Source organism: Rhincodon typus, chromosome 33, assembly GCF_021869965.1.
Source record: "Rhincodon typus isolate 14 chromosome 33, sRhiTyp1.1, whole genome shotgun sequence".
Classification (NCBI taxonomy): domain Eukaryota; kingdom Metazoa; phylum Chordata; class Chondrichthyes; order Orectolobiformes; family Rhincodontidae; genus Rhincodon; species Rhincodon typus.
Genome location: NC_063364.1, coordinates 24,156,287 through 24,174,433, shown reverse-complemented (window position 1 = coordinate 24,174,433; position 18,147 = coordinate 24,156,287). Strand labels below are relative to the sequence as shown.

Sequence of the window (18,147 nt, the reverse complement as noted above, 5' to 3'; positions counted from 1 at the left end):
ACAACGGGTACAGCGGATGCAGTATACCACATTGGCAGATGTGCAGGTGAACATCTGCTTGATGTGGAAAGTCTTCTTGGGGCCTGGGATGGGGGTGAGGGAGGAGGTATGGGGGCAGGTGTAGCACTTCCTGCGGTTGCAGGGAAAAGTGCCGGGTGTGGTGGAGCTGGAGGGGAGTGTGGAGCGGACAAGGGAGTCATGGAGAGAGTGGTCCCTCCGGAAAGTAGATAAGGGTGGGGAGGGAAAGATGTCTTTGGTGGTGGGGTCGGATTGCAGATGGCGGAAGTGTCGGAGGATGATGCGTTGGATCCGGAGGTTGGTGGGGTGGTACGTGAGGACGAGGGGGATTCTTTTTTGGTTCTTATTGCGTGGACGGGGTGTGAGGGATGAGTTGCGGGAGATGTGGGAGACACGGTTGAGGGCGTTCTCAACCACTGAGGGGGGGAAGTTACGGTCCTTGAAAAACGAGGACAACTGAGATGTACGGGAGTGGAATGCCTCATCCTGGGAGCAGATGCGGCAGAGGCGAAGGAATTGGGAATAGGGGATAGCATTTTTGCAGGAAGGTGGGTGGGAGGAGGAGTATTCTAGGTAGCTGTGGGGAGTCAGTGGGCTTGAAATGAATATCGGTTTCTAGGTGGTTGCCCGATATGGAGACAGAGGGGTCCAGGAAGGGGAGAGAGGTGTTAGAGATGGTCCAGGTAAACTTAAGGTTGGGGTGGAAGGTGTTAGTGAAGTGGATGAACTGTTCGAGCTCCTCGTGGGAGCACGAGGCGGCGCCGATACAGTCATCAATGTAACGGAGGAAGAGGTGGGGTTTAGGGCTGGTGTAGGTACGGAAGAGGGATTGTTCCACGTAACCTACAAAGAGGCAGGCGTAGCTTGGGCCCGTGCGGGTACCCATGGCTACCCCCTTTGCCTGTAGGAAGTGGGAGGAATTGAAAGAGAAGTTGTTGAGGGTGAGGACGAGTTCGGCTAAGCGGATGAGGGTGTCAGTGGAGGGGGACTGGTCGGGCCTGAGGAGGGCCTTAAGGCCATCTGCATGGGGAATGCAGGTGTAGAGGGACTGGACGTCCATGGTAGAGATGAGGTGTTGGGGACCGGGGAATTGGAAGTTCTGGAGGAGGTGGAGGGCGTGGATGGTGTCACGGACATAGGTGGGGAGTTCCTGGACCAAGGGGGAGAAAATGGAGTCCAGATAGTTGGATTTCACAAGTTTCAAAATCTCCCTTCCCCCTACCGCATCCCAAAACCAGTCCAGCTCGTCCCTGCCTCCCTAACCTGTTCTTCCTCCCACCTCAAGCCGCACTTCCATCTCCTATCGACTAACCTCATCCCGCCCCCTTGACCTGTCCGTCCTCCCTGGACTGACCTATCCCCTCCCTAACTCCCTACCTACACTCACCTTTATTGGCCCCATCCCCGCCTCTTCGACCCGTTTGTTTCCTCTCCACCTATCCTCTCCTCTATCCATCTTCTATCCGCCTCCCACTCTCTGCCTATTTATTTCAGAACCCCCTTCCCCTCCCCCTTTTCTGATGAAGGGTCTAGGCCCGAAACGTCAGCCTCTCTGCTCCTATGATGCTGCTTGACCTGTGTTCATCCAGCCCTGCACCTTGTTGTCTTGCAATGTTTTCAAGTTTGCTGACAGCACAAAACTAGATGCGATTGTGAGTTGTGAGGAGGGAAGCAAGAAAGTTTGTATGATCAAGAGAGACAGTATGAACTGCCGATGCTAAAGTCTGAGATACAAGGTGTAGAGCTGGATGAACACAGCAGGCCAGGCAGCATCCGAGGAGCAGGAAAGCTGGCGTTTAGGTTCTGGACCCTTCTTTGGGTCCAGACCCGAAACGTCAGCTTTCCTGCTCTTCTGATGCTGCCTGGCCTTCAGTGTGATCAAGACAGGTTGAGTGTGAAACATACGGCTCATGCAATGTAATGTGAATAAATGTGAAATTATGTTGTTTGGTGTGGTGTGAAAAAAAAACAAAATGGCAGAGCCTTATTTAAATGGTGATTAAATTGGCAAATGTGGCTGTACAAAGGGATCTGTGGTTCCTTGTACACCAGTCAACGAAAATAGACAGCAAGTGTCGCAAACTATAAGGAAGACAAATGATAGGTTATCCTTTGCTATAAGCGGATTTGAGTTCAGAAGTAGGGATGCCTTCCTGCAATTTTACAGGGTCTTGGTGATACAATCTGGATGAAGGAACTGAGGGCATTGTTGCTACGTTTGAATGTGTCACAAAGATAGGTGGAGGGGCAGATACTGTTGAGGAAGTGGGGAGGATGCAGAAGGACTTGGATAGGTTAGGAGAATGGGAAAAGAAGTGGCAGATGGAATACAATGTGAGAAAGTATGAGGTTATGCACTTGGTTAGAGTAGAGGCATGGACTATTTTCTTAATGGAGAAAGGCTTCGGAAATCTGAACTGGGACTCCAGAGCCCCTTTAAGTTTCAAGATTCTGTTAAGATTAACATGCAGGTTCATTTGGTAGTTAGAAAGGCAAATGCAATGTTAGCATTCATTTTGAGATGGCTAGAATACACAAACAGACTTCTGTACTGTAATATTGCTGTGATTCCATTATTACGTGCCTCTAGAACAGGTGGGACTTGAGCCCTGGACCTCCTGGTCCAAAGGTAGGGACGCTACCACTGTGCCTCAAGAAGCCTGTGTTTCTGTGTGTAAGATGAGGTGCATATCAGGATCAGCTGTGATACCCCTTACAGTTAAATATCTTGTCTAAACTTATTTAAAAATCAATCATGTACCAGCTTTCAGAGAGTCATAAGATAAAAGCAAAATGCAGATGCTGGAAATCTTAAATAAAAACAAAACGGTGGATATATTCAACCAATTTGGCAGCATCTGAAATGACCATTCATCTGAATTTCTTTTGAAAGTAATGAATGTTGTTAGAAAGTGTGTGGGGAAAATCAGTAGGAAAATTTATTTTTAAGAAGTACCCTAAATATAAAGGAGGTATGGGATAAAAGATTATGACCTGTTGCTGGCTGATCTCGTGTGGCATTACACAGGGAAAGTCAAGAGAGGGGTCTTGGATGACATGGAGGGTGGGGTATAATCGAATCAGGGCACACAGATATATCTTAATTGTCATGTTAAAACTATCACCTCTATCCTTTTAATTGTAAGGAACAATACAAAATCAAATAAAAAATAATTCACCACAGTCTGGGAAACGTATGGTTGGTGGAAATGCATATAATTGTCTGTTGACTGAGGAACTGAAGTACTACATTGATTACCACTTCCTGTAGAGTATAAGTATAGCAAGTGTTTCATTAACCGACAGCTAAGGGACCAAGAATGTACCAGTTGACCAAATATTCTGGTTGATAGAGGTCTAAATAATCAATGTAAAAACCCATTCTAAGTAATAGAAAAGTAATATGGGGCGGTATAAACATCACTGTTATACTTTATTTAGAGCAAATATCACTTAAATAACAACTTTAATAAAACCAGCAAGACAGCCTTCTCACTACTTGGACATAGTGAAGGTAGCGATAATACAGTAAACTGCTGGTATTTGAGGTATATATTTTGTTGCCGGTTTACTGACAGCGTTGGTTCATTAGGTGCTAGTTAAAACAAAATTTGCTGCACATTAAGTTTACGTCAGCAGCTTTATCGTGAATGTGTAAATCAGAATTTGTATTGAGCAGCAGTTGACTTAGACATATGAGACAGTTTTGCAATTAAGGAATCCATTAGATGGAGGTGTTAGTCAGAATTGATTATTTGATCCTTCAATTGAAATAGGAGGAGTATCACAAAGTGCATAATATTTATAGTTCACAAGCTGGCCATTGGCCCAACGTCTGAGCTCCACGTCAACCATCCCCTATTGTTCTTCATCCAGCCTCCCAGCAAAGCCTTATGTTTCTTTCTCCTGCATGCATTTATCTAATTTCCCCTTAAATAGTTCTATGTTGATTTGAACTTCTTGTAGCAACAAGTTGCTCTTTGAAACTAATCCCTGGGAAGAAACAGTTTCTTTGGAATTCTCCATTGAATTTATTATTGAATATCTTATCTTATTTATGACTCTTAACCATTTAACTGAGAGAATCTCCTCACGCACAAGCATGCTCCCTGTTCTTTTTTTCTCGCTAGCTCCCTCCATTGCTTCCTAGACACTTTCTGCTCTTCCTGTGTGACTGTAATCCTGATTCGATTGCCCTCAAAATGTGAACAGTATTCACTGTGTCTGCAGGGAACAGGGCTACGCTTTCTGGACACGATGAGCTTGCACATGGCTATTTCTGGTCTGACTGGCTTCCAGCGCAGCCTTTGGATGGCGAGTAAAAAAGGGAAGAGGAGGGGCCTGGAAGAAGTAAAGCAGCACATCAAACGAACAACCAACAAACCTAGAAACATGGGGGTAAGCAGCACAGAATAACTTTACATTATTCGACTTTAAAATTAAAGGCAAAAATAATCAATAATTGGGGGCAATAGATAAAGTAAAAGAAAAAGGAACCGCAATGTTAAACTTGAAAGGGTTCATAAATGATTTACAAGGATGTTGCCAGGGTCGGAGGGTTTGAGCTATAGAGAGAGGCTGAATAGGCTGGCGCTATTTTCCCTGGAGCGTCGGAGGCTGAAAGGTGACCTTTATAGAATTTTTTTAAATCATGAGGAGCATGGATTGGGTAAATAGTCAAGGCCTTTTCCCTAGAGTAGGGGAGTCCAAAACTAGAGGGCATTTAAGGTGAGAGGGGAAAGGTTTAAAAGGGACCTAAGGGGCAACTTTTTCATACAGAGGGTGGTGCGTGTATGGACTGAGCTGCCAGAGGAGGTGGCGGAGACTGGTACAATTACAACATTTAAAAGGCATCCAGATGGGTATATGAATAGGAAGGTTTAAAGGGATATGGGCCAAATGCTGGCAAATGGGACTAGAGTAATTTAGGGTATCTGGTCAGCATGAACGATTTGGGCCAAATGGTCTGTTTCTGTGCTGTACTTGCTATGACTGTGACCGTATAACTCTCAGCACTACGTCAAAAACTGAACATTGTGCAGACAGCTATAATGTCCAAGAATATTTAGACCCTCCTGTATCTCCCAGGTGACACATCTCCCTTTCTGTAGAATGTCCTGTTTTTTTCGACTTTGTGCCTTTTTTGAGGGATAGTTCGATATGTTTCTGCACTTTGTACAAGTACTTTTCTTTTTAAAGATGTGTTTCCTTTGTATTATCCTCTCTTTATTTAGAGGGCAGATGTAAGCATAAAAGTAAAGTTGTCGTAGTCTTAATGAATCATGTAGCTGCTCTCTCATTAGAGAGAGATGACTGGTGGTGGTTTACTCTGACAGTCACCACACCTCAGGCGAGGGGAGAGATTGAGAAGGACGGCCCTTCACAGTAACTTCAGCCAGTGCAGGAATTGAAACACGCTGTATTGCAAGCCAACCGTCTAGCCAACTGACTTAACTGACCTGCAAAGGCAAGTGTGTGCCTGTTTCAGATTACTGGTGTCACTGCCTTCTGGTGACAGTGGCCGGAGCCACTCAATGCCTTCCGATACCTTCACTCTCTGCTGGAGTTACTGTGAGCTCTGTTATCACCTTCACGTGGGATGGCATTCTGATTGAACTCCGTCTGTGGCATTAAACATTCCAAGGCTTATGTGGATGCTACATTCACATGTGGGCTGGGTGGAGAATACATATCATCATGAAATGATTCCAAGCCCCATTTCTGCAGCTGTAAAGGGTACCCTGAGGAGGAACATGGTCTGAAGGTCCATAGACAGCATTTTATCATGGCAAGACATTTGAGTCTTTTAAGTGGCCTTCATAAGGGAGTCAACTTCAGGAACTCCATAATCTAGTAGTATTTGTGCTTGCAAATTAGAGAGAAGGACGTAAATGAATATTGATGTGGAAACCACACCATCTGTCTTGCCCACAATGCATGAACAACTAAAACAAAATATATAAATGGGCCTTGAACACCCTGATTGACATCCATTAATCCTATGCTTTAGTCACCATGAAGCTTGGTGGGATTAATAATCAAAGATTGGATTGGAATTTGCTCAACATTGTCCCACTGTTGTTGCAGGTTGGAGCCTGGGACTGGGTGAACATCAGCAGCATTAATAACCTCCCTGATGTCCACGCACTCTATGTGGGAGGCAGAACTCTTGAGAAGGAGTCTCGTGAGCTTTTCATCAATGGCACAATGAAAGATATTCGGGAGAACTTCCAGGTTTAACAACACATGGTCAATTGATTACTGTCTTGCTCTATAGCAGAACATGCACCTTAACAAAGTATCCAAAAAAAATTACTGTTTTTAAGTTATAAATTAATTTATAAATGCCATTAATTAAAAATCTCATCCTTGTTTTCAGATACCTTCATGGCCTCATTTGTTCCTATTGCTGTAATCTCCTTCAGCCTTCCAAAGTCCTTTTAGGGAACGAAGTCTGCCCTACGTGTAACTCCAAACATGTAACAATCTGGTTGACTTTTCACTGCCTCAGTAATGGCTGAGCAAACCATGCAGTTTAAGGGCAATTAGAGATGGACAGCATATTTGTCTTTTTCCGCAACTCCTATATACCGTAAAGGAATAAAGGCAATTCCTTTTGTTATCTTCCAATTCTGGCTCCTTGAGCATTCACAATTTTGATTTTAACAGTTTGTGGCCTTGCCCTCTGCTGCCAAGGCATTTACTAAATTCTGGAATTCCTCTCTAAGTCTCCCTTTCCTACTTTAAGACTCTAAGATCTACCCCTCTCACCAAACTTTCAGGTATTGCTACCTTTTGGTAATGCACCTGTGAAATCTCTTAGGGTGTTTTGCTGCATTAAAAGTGAAATGTGAATTCAACATGTTTTTTTTAACTTATTCATTTGTGGGATGTGGGTGTCACTGGCTGGCCAGCATTTATTGCCTGTCCTTAGTTGCCCTTGAGAAGTTGGTGCTGTCTTCTTGATCCGCTGCTGTGGGATGAACCACAATGCCATTAGGGAGGGAATTCCAGGAAAGTTGGAATAGTGAGTGGTTTGGTGGGGAATGTGAAGGTGGTGGCATGTATCTGCTGCCCTTGTCCTTCTAGATGGAAGTGGTTGTGGGTTTGGAAGGTGCTGTCTGAGGATCCTTGGTGAATTTCTGCAGTGCGTCTTGATAGTACAAGATAGTACACACTGCTGCGTCAATGGTGGAGGGAATGGATGCTTGAATCAAAATCTTCTGACATTTATAGACATATGTCTACATTGTTGGAAATGATCTCTTCTGTGTCAGCTTTCACTAAGTTTTACTTCTTTGTCATATTTAAGATGGCAATAAAAGACTTGGAAAGAAAACATGTTTTGAGATAATTTCACTCTGGCAATCCACTAAATCCTGACTGCTGTATTTCTCCATTGGACTGATAAAGGAAAGGCATTACCTTGCATCCCACAACTGGCTTCTTTGAAAACAACAGCAGATCACAGCTTCAGAATGCTCATGATGTCTGCACTTACTATGTAAATGCTGCTACCTAGTGACCACGAGGACACCTGTAGTCACCAAATGTTCTCCATAAGATGGAGGGAAAGTCATTGATGAAGCAGATGAAGGTGGTTTGTGCTGAGGATACACCCTAAGGAACTTGTGCAGAGATATCTTGAGACTGAAATGTTTAAGCTCCAGCAACTATAGCCATCACCCTTTGTGCTAGATCTGAGAGCTGTCCCCTGACTTCCACTTACACAGGTGCTCCTAGTTGCTATACTCTACCAAAATGCTATCTTCATGTCAAGTGTAGTCACTTACATGTCACCTCTGGAGTTTGACTCTTTTTTGTTTACAAAATGACCAAGCAGTAATGAGGTAAGAAGCTTGGTGACTCTGCCAAAACCCAAACTGAGCATCAGTGAGCAGGTTATTTCTGAGCAAGTGCTGCTTGCTAGCACTATCCATGACCCCTTCTATAACTTTGCTGATGATTGAGAGCAGACTAATAGAGCCGTCATTGATTTGTCCAGGTTCTTTAGGATAGGGTATAGCTAGCCAAACTTCCAAATTGCTAAGTAGATGTCAGTGTTGTAACTGCAGTGGAACGACTTGGCCAAGGGTACTGTGAATTCTGGATCACAGATGTTCAGTATTGTTGACAGAATATTATTAGGCACCAAAATCTATAAAATATCCAGTGCATCCAGCCGTTTCTTACTAGCAAATGGAGTGAATCGTATTCACTGAAGACTGACATCTGTGATGCTGGGGACCTTAGCAGAAGGCAGAGATGGATCATCTGTTCTGCATGTCTGGCTCAAGATGAAAGCAAATGCTGTCACCTTAGTTTTTTGCAATGATTGTCCTGGGCTGTTCCATCATTGGGGATATTTGTGGTTCTGCCTTCTGTTAATTGGTAAACTGTCCACCACTGTTCACTGCTGTATGTGGCAGAACTGCAGAACTTAGGTATGATTCATTGGCTGTGGAGTTGCTTAGTCTTATTGCATGCTGTTTGCTCTGTTTGGCTCACATGTAGTCCTGTATTGTAGCTTCACCATAACCTGGGCCTTTGGCTTCCTAGTCCATTGACATTACCATGACAACACCATCTTGAGAAATGGATTATTTTTAACCATAAATCTCATATCTTCATGGCAGGAAATATATTCTCGGCTGATGGTGCTTTCCTAGAGTCAGTTTTTTTTTAAAACAAAGCTTTTCAAATCTAGATCTACCTTCGAAAACTGTAACCAATCACAAAGCATTGTAACTGATGCCCTGTTAACTTGGCTTGGTAGGTGACATTCTCTACTGTGGTTTAGCACTCCCATTCCTGGACATAGTGTGGGATGGTGCTTCATTTCAGTGCTGAGGGAGTGTCACTGTCTGAGCTGCTGCCCTTCAAATGGAATGTCAAACTTAAGTGTTGTTTGCCTCTTCAGATAGATATTACTGATGCTTTAGCATTAAGAACAGGGACTTCTACCAGCATTTTGGCCAACGTTCCTTCCTCGATCAACAGTTTTTTTTTTTGCTATTTGCATCTTTGTCATATTTACAATCACTGTACTCCATCATAATCAGTTATAGTGCTTTGTCTGAGATGTGATAAATGATTATGTTTTAATCTGTTTTTTGAATCCCTAGCTTAAGTGTTCCACAAAGAAAACATAGGCAGCCAATTTACCTTCTACTAGAACTGCTTTGCTTTAAATGTCTAGCTCTGTGTTTAATATTCCAGTGTAATTTTTCTTATTCACTATGACAGGAGCTGATGCGATACTGTGCAAATGATGTTAAAGCTACTTATGAGGTGTTTTGTGAGGAGCTGCCGCTGTTTCTAAAAAGGTGGGTCACCTTTTATGAATGACTGCCTGTTCTCGTTCTTGCTTCCCTCTTTGATCACTGAAATAGAATGGGCCAGCTACAGAGCAATAGACCAGAGCATCACCCTACACCCCTATGTAACATCTGCTGAAAAAATGATATCAAAAAGAACAGTAAAAACGTCACCCTATCTTTGGACTGAGAGACACAGGTACTGGATTCAATTCCCAATCAACTTCAGAGATAACAAGGTGTAGAGCTGGATGAACACAGCAGGCCAAGCAGCATCAGAGGAGCAGGAAGGCTGACGTTTCGGGCCTAGACCCTTCGATCAACTTCAGTTTATTTCTGTAGGATTTTGTGAGAGGCATGCCATTAGGCTCCCCCTCTAATGTTTGGAAGGGGAAGTATTGGCCAGCAATCCTGCTCCCAAACACCGCCATCCAGGACTCGCTGCTCGAACCTTCTTGCATTTGGACGATAACTGGTTGGCGATGATTCTCTGTTTGCTGTTTCAGTTTGACTTTGGGTGGGGTGGGGTAAAGTATTTATGGGCTGCTGCCTAATGAATATGAAAAGAGGGCCCTATCTGTCTCAAATGTTACTATCTATTAGAGAAGCTGTCTCTTTCTTACACAGCTTGCCATTTAAATGAATTGATAGTATAGAGAAAATGGTTGGTCTCCCCTTACTGTGCACTGAAAGGGGATGTCATCCATTTCATCGTGGGATGTGGAGGTTCCTGGCTGGCCAGCATTCATTGTCTGCCCCTAGCTCTCCTTGATCCGAGTGGTTTGCTCGGCCGTTTCAGAGGGCAATTGAGAGTCAATCACCTTGCTGTGGGTCTGGATCCATATGTAGGCCAGACAGGTGGTGATAGCAGATTTCCTTCCCTGAAGGACATTAGTAAACAAGATGAGTTTTTCTGACAATCGGCAATGGTTTCATGGTCATCAGTGGATTCTTAATTCCAGTTTCTTTTTTACTATTGAATTCAGATTCCACCATCTGCCATGATAGGATTTGAACCTGGGTACCCAGAGCTGAATTTCTGAATTAATAGTTCAACGATAATACCAATAGGCCAGTGCCTCTCTATGTTCATGGTCCATGTCCTTATTCCTGTTCCAGGACAGTTTCTTGGCAATCCCGTTAACAAGTTTTTAAAAAAAACGAGCCACAAATGTCAATAACTAGAGTTGCAGTGAAGGTCACTTGCTGGGTAGTGAACTCACTCTGTGCCACCTAGAGCACTAACTGTACCTTCTGCTTCCTGGTTAGATGCCCACACCCAGTGACTTTTTCTGGCATGCTAGAGATGGGACAGTGCTACCTTCCTGTCAACCACAACTGGAAGCGATACCAGGATGAGGCACAGGGTACATATGAAGAGCTGCAACGGGAGATGAAACAGTCCCTCATGAACCTGGCCAATGATGCCTGCCAGCTACTCCACGATGAAAGGTGGGTTACTTTATTTTCAAGATTTGCTTAAAAAAAAATGCAGCAAATGCGGGGTGGCATGGTGGCTCAGTGGTTAGCACTGCTGCCTCACAGCGCCAGCAACCTGGGTTCGATTCCACCCTTGGGCGACTGTCTGTGTGGAGTTTGCACATTCTCCCTGTTTCTGTGTGCGTTTCTTCCGGGTGCTCCTGTTTCCTCCCACAGTCCAAAGATGTACAGGTTAGGTGGATTGGCCATGCTAAATTGCCCGTAGTGTTCAGGGATGTGTAGTTTAGGTCGGTTACAGGGGAATGGGTCTGAGGTTCGGTGTGGACTTGTTGGGCTGAAGGGCCTGTTTCCACTCTGTAGGGATTCTATGATTCAAAGTAGTGGGACTCCTGTATTGCTTAGCATCTAATTTAGACGGTTACTTAGGAGCATCAGTGAGGAGAGGGCTGTATTATTGGAAGTGGCATCTTTGGAATGAGCTGTTCAGCTGAGTCTCTTTCCATCTGTGCAGGTGGATGTAGAGATCCCACGGTACCATTTAATAAGGAACCTTGAAGTGAGCTCACCCCATCTCCTGGCCATTGTGCTTCCCTCAATCAATGTAGCCAACTGGGTGAACCGGTCATCCAGCCAATTTTAGAACTGTACCCCTTTGAGATTAAGTTTGGCTAAGTAATGGCAGTCACTGCACTTCAGAGCCCTTCACTGTGTGAAGCCTGCTTTGAGATGCAGAATTGAGCTTAACTGCCAACCCACACAGTACTTGTCTGCGTTTCCTTTACATTTGCCAACTAATTGGCGATCCTTGCGAAAGTCAGAATCACTAGTGACTGTGTGGTTTTACAAGCATTCAAAGCAGAATCGCACAGATCACTTTCATTAAGAAATAAAAGATGCACATTCCACTTTGGGACCAGAGGCTGCGATATTGTTCTGAGTGAGAGCCCTCGTACAAACAGTGGGATGGCTCTTTCCCGTTGCTGTGTTTATTTGGCTGATGGGTGAGGCAAGTCTTGCAGTCATTATGCGTCTGTTCAGTGTCTTCCTGATTTTCAGGTACAAAGATGACCCCTGGTTGTGGGACCTAGAATGGGGTACCCAAGAATTTAAACAGAAGAAGGACACTAAGAAAAAGAAAGAAGAGTTGGTCAGCACCGGTGAAGTAGCAAATTCCAGCCTAACATCAGAGTTTGAGGAAGGTCAGATGATTTTTTTTATTAAGTCACTGTCTGCACTTGTGTATGATGCATCTTGTCTGCTACCTGAATCCGGTTATTAAAGATACTAATTCTAGATCCAACATATTCAGTGTAGAGTGCACCTTGATGAGATTTGATGAGAATTAGACAGCAACTGTGGTTGGAGGCTCTCGTCTGCTTCTTTGCTCGAAAAGACTCGAACAGAATGAGGTTGTCTGATCAGATTTATCAACATTCCAGTACAAAAATTAAACCTTTGTTCCTATGGCATTATAAATGAACACATAACATCGCTGCACCAATCTTTATGATATTGTCGCCAGGTGTCCTTTTCTAAATGGCCATCTGAAGCCTTGTCTAATCAACATTTCAAAGTGAAGCACTTAAAAAAGGGAGGAAATTTTCTTGCATGTCGAGCATAGGCTCCAAGTGCACTGTTTTGTACATTTTCCCTGAAAACTTTACGATGTTGAAATGAAGACTCTTCACACTATCTTCTCTTCTTGCTCTTTCCCAGGGTCCTTAAACTACGTTTAAGCTGTAGTTAACTTAATATTCCTGTTCTCCTGTAATCGAAAGACTTTTAAAACCCAAGTTTGGAATTATCTAACCAATTTCACCTCCCCTTCTTTGTTGCAGCATGAAGCTTTGGTCTTTGACATAGGTGCCAGCATAATTAGGAATCAAGTTTTTAGTCACTTGTCCTAGTGTCTCCAATTTAATTTCAAGTTCAATTTTTGTCTGACTCTCCTCCTGTGAAGCTCCTTGGGATGCCTCCCCTTGTTAAAAGGCATTATATAGGTACTGATTGTTATTGTTGAATCATGGAATACTTCATTTGCGTAAAGCAACACTAACTATAGTTATTGTGTCTTCAGTTAACGCTAGTGAAGATTTGTTCATCCCTCTCATCCCTATCCTTCTGTTCTCTGCTGTATACCTCCACTTGTGATGCTCAGTGACTGGATATGTTAAAAATAGAGTCCACTGTGGGATGGAATTTGGTCTGCGTTGAGTTAGACCTTTGTTACCCAATTCGAATATGTTAAAGAGCCAACCTTGGCTCCCTGGTAACATTCCTTCCTCTGTCAGAGGACCACCGGATTCAAGTCCCATTCCAATGACCTTAGCCCTCGAGTCTGATCTGCTCCCTCAGGTAGATATAAAAGATCTTCTGTGCCCTTTTGAAGGGAAAGAGGGGATTTCTCCCAGTATTTACTCCAATATGTATCCCTCAAACAAGATCTTTAAAAAGGATTGTTTGATTGCTGCCTTATTGATCTCAGTGGGATCTTGCAATGTTCAAATTTGCCATCACACTTCTTTCCAGCTGTGACTAAACAATAAAAGTCCACAGTGAAATACTGTATAAATGCAAGTTTGATGTTTCTTACTGTTTGCTAATGGAGCATACTTGAAACATGCTATTCTTCATTGGCAGTTTAGGTATGATGGACTTTGTCTGATGTTGTATTTATTGTCTTGCAGATCCAGGGCCTCCGTCAGAAGACCGAAACGAAGAAGAGGTGAAGGCTGCCAAAAGTAGAGCCCTTCTGAATGATCTTCATCAGACAGTCAGTCTTCTTCCAAAGAGAAGACAGCATTTACCAGGCCATCCAGGGTTCGTACATTCGAAAACACATTCCTGTTCAATAGCTTCACTGATGGCTTAATGACAACTGGGGGATTGAAAGTTGAATCTCAGTGAGTTGGCTGATATTGGACTCTATGCTTGTTGTTGGTGTTCATGTCCCTGGGATAGGAAGGGGGAGAAAGGAGCCGGGTTACCTCACCCTTGTTAGAAAGTGCAACTTTGTGGAAACTGGTTGCTGTTCAGAGTCCTACCTGGCTGTGACATCACAGACACTAATTTCATGAGGCCCATACAGGAAGAGCGAACATTTGAGGAAAGCAACAGACGGTTATTACCCTCCATAACCTTGTGAACCAGCAAGGGTGAACATTGAAAATTTATGTTGAATTTAGTCAGAATTGAGCTGAACAGCCTAGTTAGCTAAGCAATCCAGACACAAGGTTGCACAGGAAACTACTGACAGAGATTTGTGAACTGTTGAATCCATTTCCTTGCTGTGCTGTTGCAGATGGTACCGGAAACTGTGCCCAAAGTGGAATGATCCACAATGGCTGCCAGGGCCCAGCCTCATTAGTCTCCAGATGAGGGTCACTCCAAAGCTGATGCGTTTGACCTGGGATGGATTCCCGTTGCACTATTCAGAGAGCCATGGGTGGGGCTATCTGGTCCCAGGAAGAAAGGACAATCTACTTGCTAACCCCAGTGACACAGATGCACCTTCTTGCCCGTACAGGTAAATAAATTTTATCCATCATAGTCATAAGCATTTCCCCCTCTGACTGGAGTGTGCTCATAGAACGGTACAGCACAGGAACGGGCCCTTCGGCCGACAATGTTATGCTGAACATGACGACAAATTAAACTAATCCCTTCTGCCTTCCCTTGGTCCGTATTCCTCCATTCCTTGCATATTCATGTGCTTTTCTAAAATCCCATAAAGCCCCTATCGTATCTGTCTCCTCCACCACCACCCAGGCAGCGCGTCCCAGATTCTAACCACTCTCTGTGTAAAAACAAAAACTTATCCCTCACATCTCCTTTGAACTTTTCCCCCCTCTCACCTTAAATGTATGCTCCCTAGTTTTAGACATTTCAACTCTGGGGAAAAGATTCTGACTGTCAATCCTATCTGTGCATCTCGCTTCAGCCTTTGCAGCACCAGAGAAAACAACCGGAGTTGTTGTTTTTTTTAAGCCTCTCCTCACAGTTCATAGCCTCTATTTCAGGCAGCAGCCTGATAAACGTCTTCTGCACCCTCTCCAAAGCCTCCACATCCTCCCTTTAATGTGGTGACCAAAGTTGCGCACAATACTCTAAGTGTGGCCTAACCAAAGCCTTATAAAGCTGCAACACGACATCCTGACCCTTATACCCAATACAATGTACTCAATGCTCAACAATCAAATGGCTTTATTTCTTGATTATACTTAAAGCAGTTTCCTGATTGGTTGGCAGTGCCAACCACTGTGATATTGGGTCAAACTGAGCAAAATAATCCATTTCCAATCTCCTGAACTAACTAATTAAAATGGCCTTGAGTCAGTTAGAGTGCTTATTCATGATGAACATGTATTAACTGTGGTCTAGGCTCACAATGGTCTCTACAAGGAGGGAAATGTGAAGACACTCAACAGTTGGGCTAATTGCAGTCTATAAAGTCCATCAGATGCATTTCGAACCAGCCATACCTTTGTTGCCCCTGAGCTTGAGTGTTCCATGTGGCTGACTTCTCATCTTTCACACTTCATAAAGCTTGTCCAAAATTCTGCAGCCTGTAGCCATGACCTGCACCAAGGCCTAACTTCACCCGTTCTCAGTTGAGCAATGACTTGTCCCCTCCCCATCTCTCTTAATGTCCTGTGCCCTAGCTGCTGTGCCCCTTCTCATCTGGTCTTGCATGCATCCCCTAGTTTATTTGTTTCATCATTTTAATGGCTGTGCCTTCAACTGCCTGGGCATGAACTCTGGAATTCTTCATCTAAGACTCTCCAATTCTCCAGCTCTCTCTCCTGCTTCTTTAAGTATCTCCTTAAATGATGGCCAAACAGTTGGACAATAGCTATCTGTTCTAATTGCTCCTAATGTGGCAGTTTAGGTTTTGTTTGTTAAAAGTCCTACATAGAAGTTTGGGCTGGTTTACTACAATAAAGGCACCATGAAACTGCAGACTTTTGTTATGGGTAGCATATTCATACGTAAATTTTACGTCTTGTTATAACACTCCCCTACACATTACCACCCCATGACAGAGCCCTAACCAGAACATGAATCTTGATTATGTTCTTGTGACTACTCCTAGATGAGTGGTGTGTTTCCAGCATTGTTTTATTACTGACGTACAACGGTGGTGATGCAGACAGGGTATTCTTTCTATCTTACCTTTTGCTCTTTCTTTGGCAGAACCATTGAGATATTGCACCAGGAATATTGTAAAAAGAAATCACCAGGACAAACTGACGAATCAGAGGTGTCAGTCAGCGATGAGTTCATGCTGACAGAGAATAGCATGTGGGAAATGGTGAGAGTTGCTTAAAGTTAGTTTTGTTTTATAATTTGATCTTCCTTTCTGTGGCATACCATATGAATGTAAAGAATTGTTGGACAGGAAATGACCATCTGGCTTGTCCTACTTTGTTGTGATATCTGGTTTAGTACTGTTCCAAAGTACGTTTATCATTGGATACGGAGCCAAGGTAAATTTGAGGTGCAGATCTGGCAAAATCTGATCCATTGCATACTCCTATTCCTCTGTAGTCACCTGTAAAAGTCAGTAAGGCAGATCAAAGACCTTAGTCATTTGGAACTCCATAATGAAATGTTCCACATTTTATACACAAAACCGAAATTGCGTATGTTCTGGTTTAAAGAGGCCAAGTTCAGTTGTTGTCTCATGTTATAATTGATCTTGGTTCAGGCAACAGGAAGTATTTCATAGTTAGTTTGTGTCCCAGCAGTCAGTATGGAACAAATCAGAAATGATAAAAGCAAAATGCTGCAGATGTTGGTCCCACGACAAAGGAGTAATGATATTACAGAGCAAATTACTGGAATCTGTACTGAAAACAAAAAGATCACTGCGGGTCAGGCAGCATCTGTGGAGATGATATTAGAGTTTTGTTAAAAAAAGGCTTTAAAAAGTCACATGATAATACAGCTGCAAGGTTTAACAACCTAGTAAGCCTTCTCTGAACTGCCTCCAATGCCAGTACATCTTTCCGCCTAAATGGTTTCTATATTATCCAACCCTGGATCGTTTCATGCTTTTGTACTTCTTCATCTTGTACTAACAAAGCTACCCTCATCATCCTTCCCTTCCTGCCTGTTCTTTCAATAGGTCACACACTCATGAAAGTTTAGTTCCCAGCTTTGACCTCCTTATAACACTGTCTCCGCAATGTAAATGAGATCATACTCATTAACCTTCATTTGTGCTGTTAAATGTGCATGGGTTTCAAAACAATGAGTTAAGGCTTGATCTATAAAGTTTGCCTTTTTACCATTTTTTTTTTTCCCCTTTGACCCCATTTGTTGCTGTAGTTTTTATGCTTGTACACTCTGTCTCTTGCTGTCCTTTTCTGGGTACCATTATCAAAATATTTAGCCTGTAATGCCACCATATCCTTTTGCTTTGTAAGCCTACGAATCCTGAACCCTCCCTACCTTAATTAGTCTAAAGTCCTCTCTCTAGTTGTAATATTTGATTCATCAGAACGTTGCTTCCAGGGTTTTCAATCTTGATATCTGTATTTGTTAACAACTTTATTACTTTACTGAAGATTCCTTTAGAGAGATAATAACTTGTTTAAACAAAAGGTTAACTGTTCGTCTAGTTTAACTTGACTCATTACAAATTGCAAGGGGGATCCACAAGTTATATTAATCTAAAGTTCAGCGATCATGTGGCAGACACTCCTGGTAATTTGCTGTTTTGACATCCTCCGTCGGAAATCTGAAACAACAGAGAATGCTGGAAATACTCACTAATTCAAGCAGCATCTGTGGATTGTGAAACTGTTACTATTTAAGGTCTTTTTGTCAAGACTGCTTGAAAAAAAATCAACTCCTGATAATTGATTGATTAGTGCATGTGTGGACTTGTAAGTGTGTACTGAATTGGCAACAGCTTCTGTTTATACAGCAGGCTTAAACAAACCAAGGCACTTCAAACATGGAACCATTGAAGTCGCTATTAAGAAAGGACACCAAAAGCTTGGTCACAGTGCTAGGTTTTAAGAAGCCCCTTAAAAGAGAGATGTAGAGGTTTAGAGCAAGAATTCCTAGGCATCTAAAGGCAGAACCAACAAGGTTGAGCAATTAAGATCAGGAATGCACAATCATTAGGAGTGTAGGGATTGTGAATTGTAGGGCTGGAGGTGAATATAGAAATGGGGAGAAAGGAAATTGAAAACAGGAACGAGAATTTTAAAATCAAAGACTTGTCAGACTTGTCAGACAGCTGTCAATCAGGGCTGCAAGACAAATCTGTCCGAATGCTGATGCCCTCAAATGTAAAAATCCTCGCTGATATTTTATCCATATATCCATGCCTGAGAAATAGCAACTTGGAACAAGGTAGAAA

General features: G+C 43.1%; 1 protein-coding gene across 2 annotated transcripts in view; it reads left to right on the top strand.

The window, feature by feature from the left end:
• Window positions 1-18,147, top strand: part of polg (polymerase (DNA directed), gamma) — a 51,934-nt gene that overhangs the window by 6,269 nt on the left and 27,518 nt on the right. For both annotated transcript variants that reach the window (XM_048615863.1, XM_048615861.1), the window contains exons 4-11: window positions 4,249-4,416; window positions 6,106-6,252; window positions 9,265-9,344; window positions 10,605-10,787; window positions 11,832-11,974; window positions 13,463-13,595; window positions 14,077-14,301; window positions 15,969-16,086. In XM_048615863.1, the coding sequence (XP_048471820.1) occupies window positions 4,249-4,416; window positions 6,106-6,252; window positions 9,265-9,344; window positions 10,605-10,787; window positions 11,832-11,974; window positions 13,463-13,595; window positions 14,077-14,301; window positions 15,969-16,086 (1,197 nt within the window). The remainder of the gene's footprint in view (window positions 1-4,248; window positions 4,417-6,105; window positions 6,253-9,264; window positions 9,345-10,604; window positions 10,788-11,831; window positions 11,975-13,462; window positions 13,596-14,076; window positions 14,302-15,968; window positions 16,087-18,147) is intronic.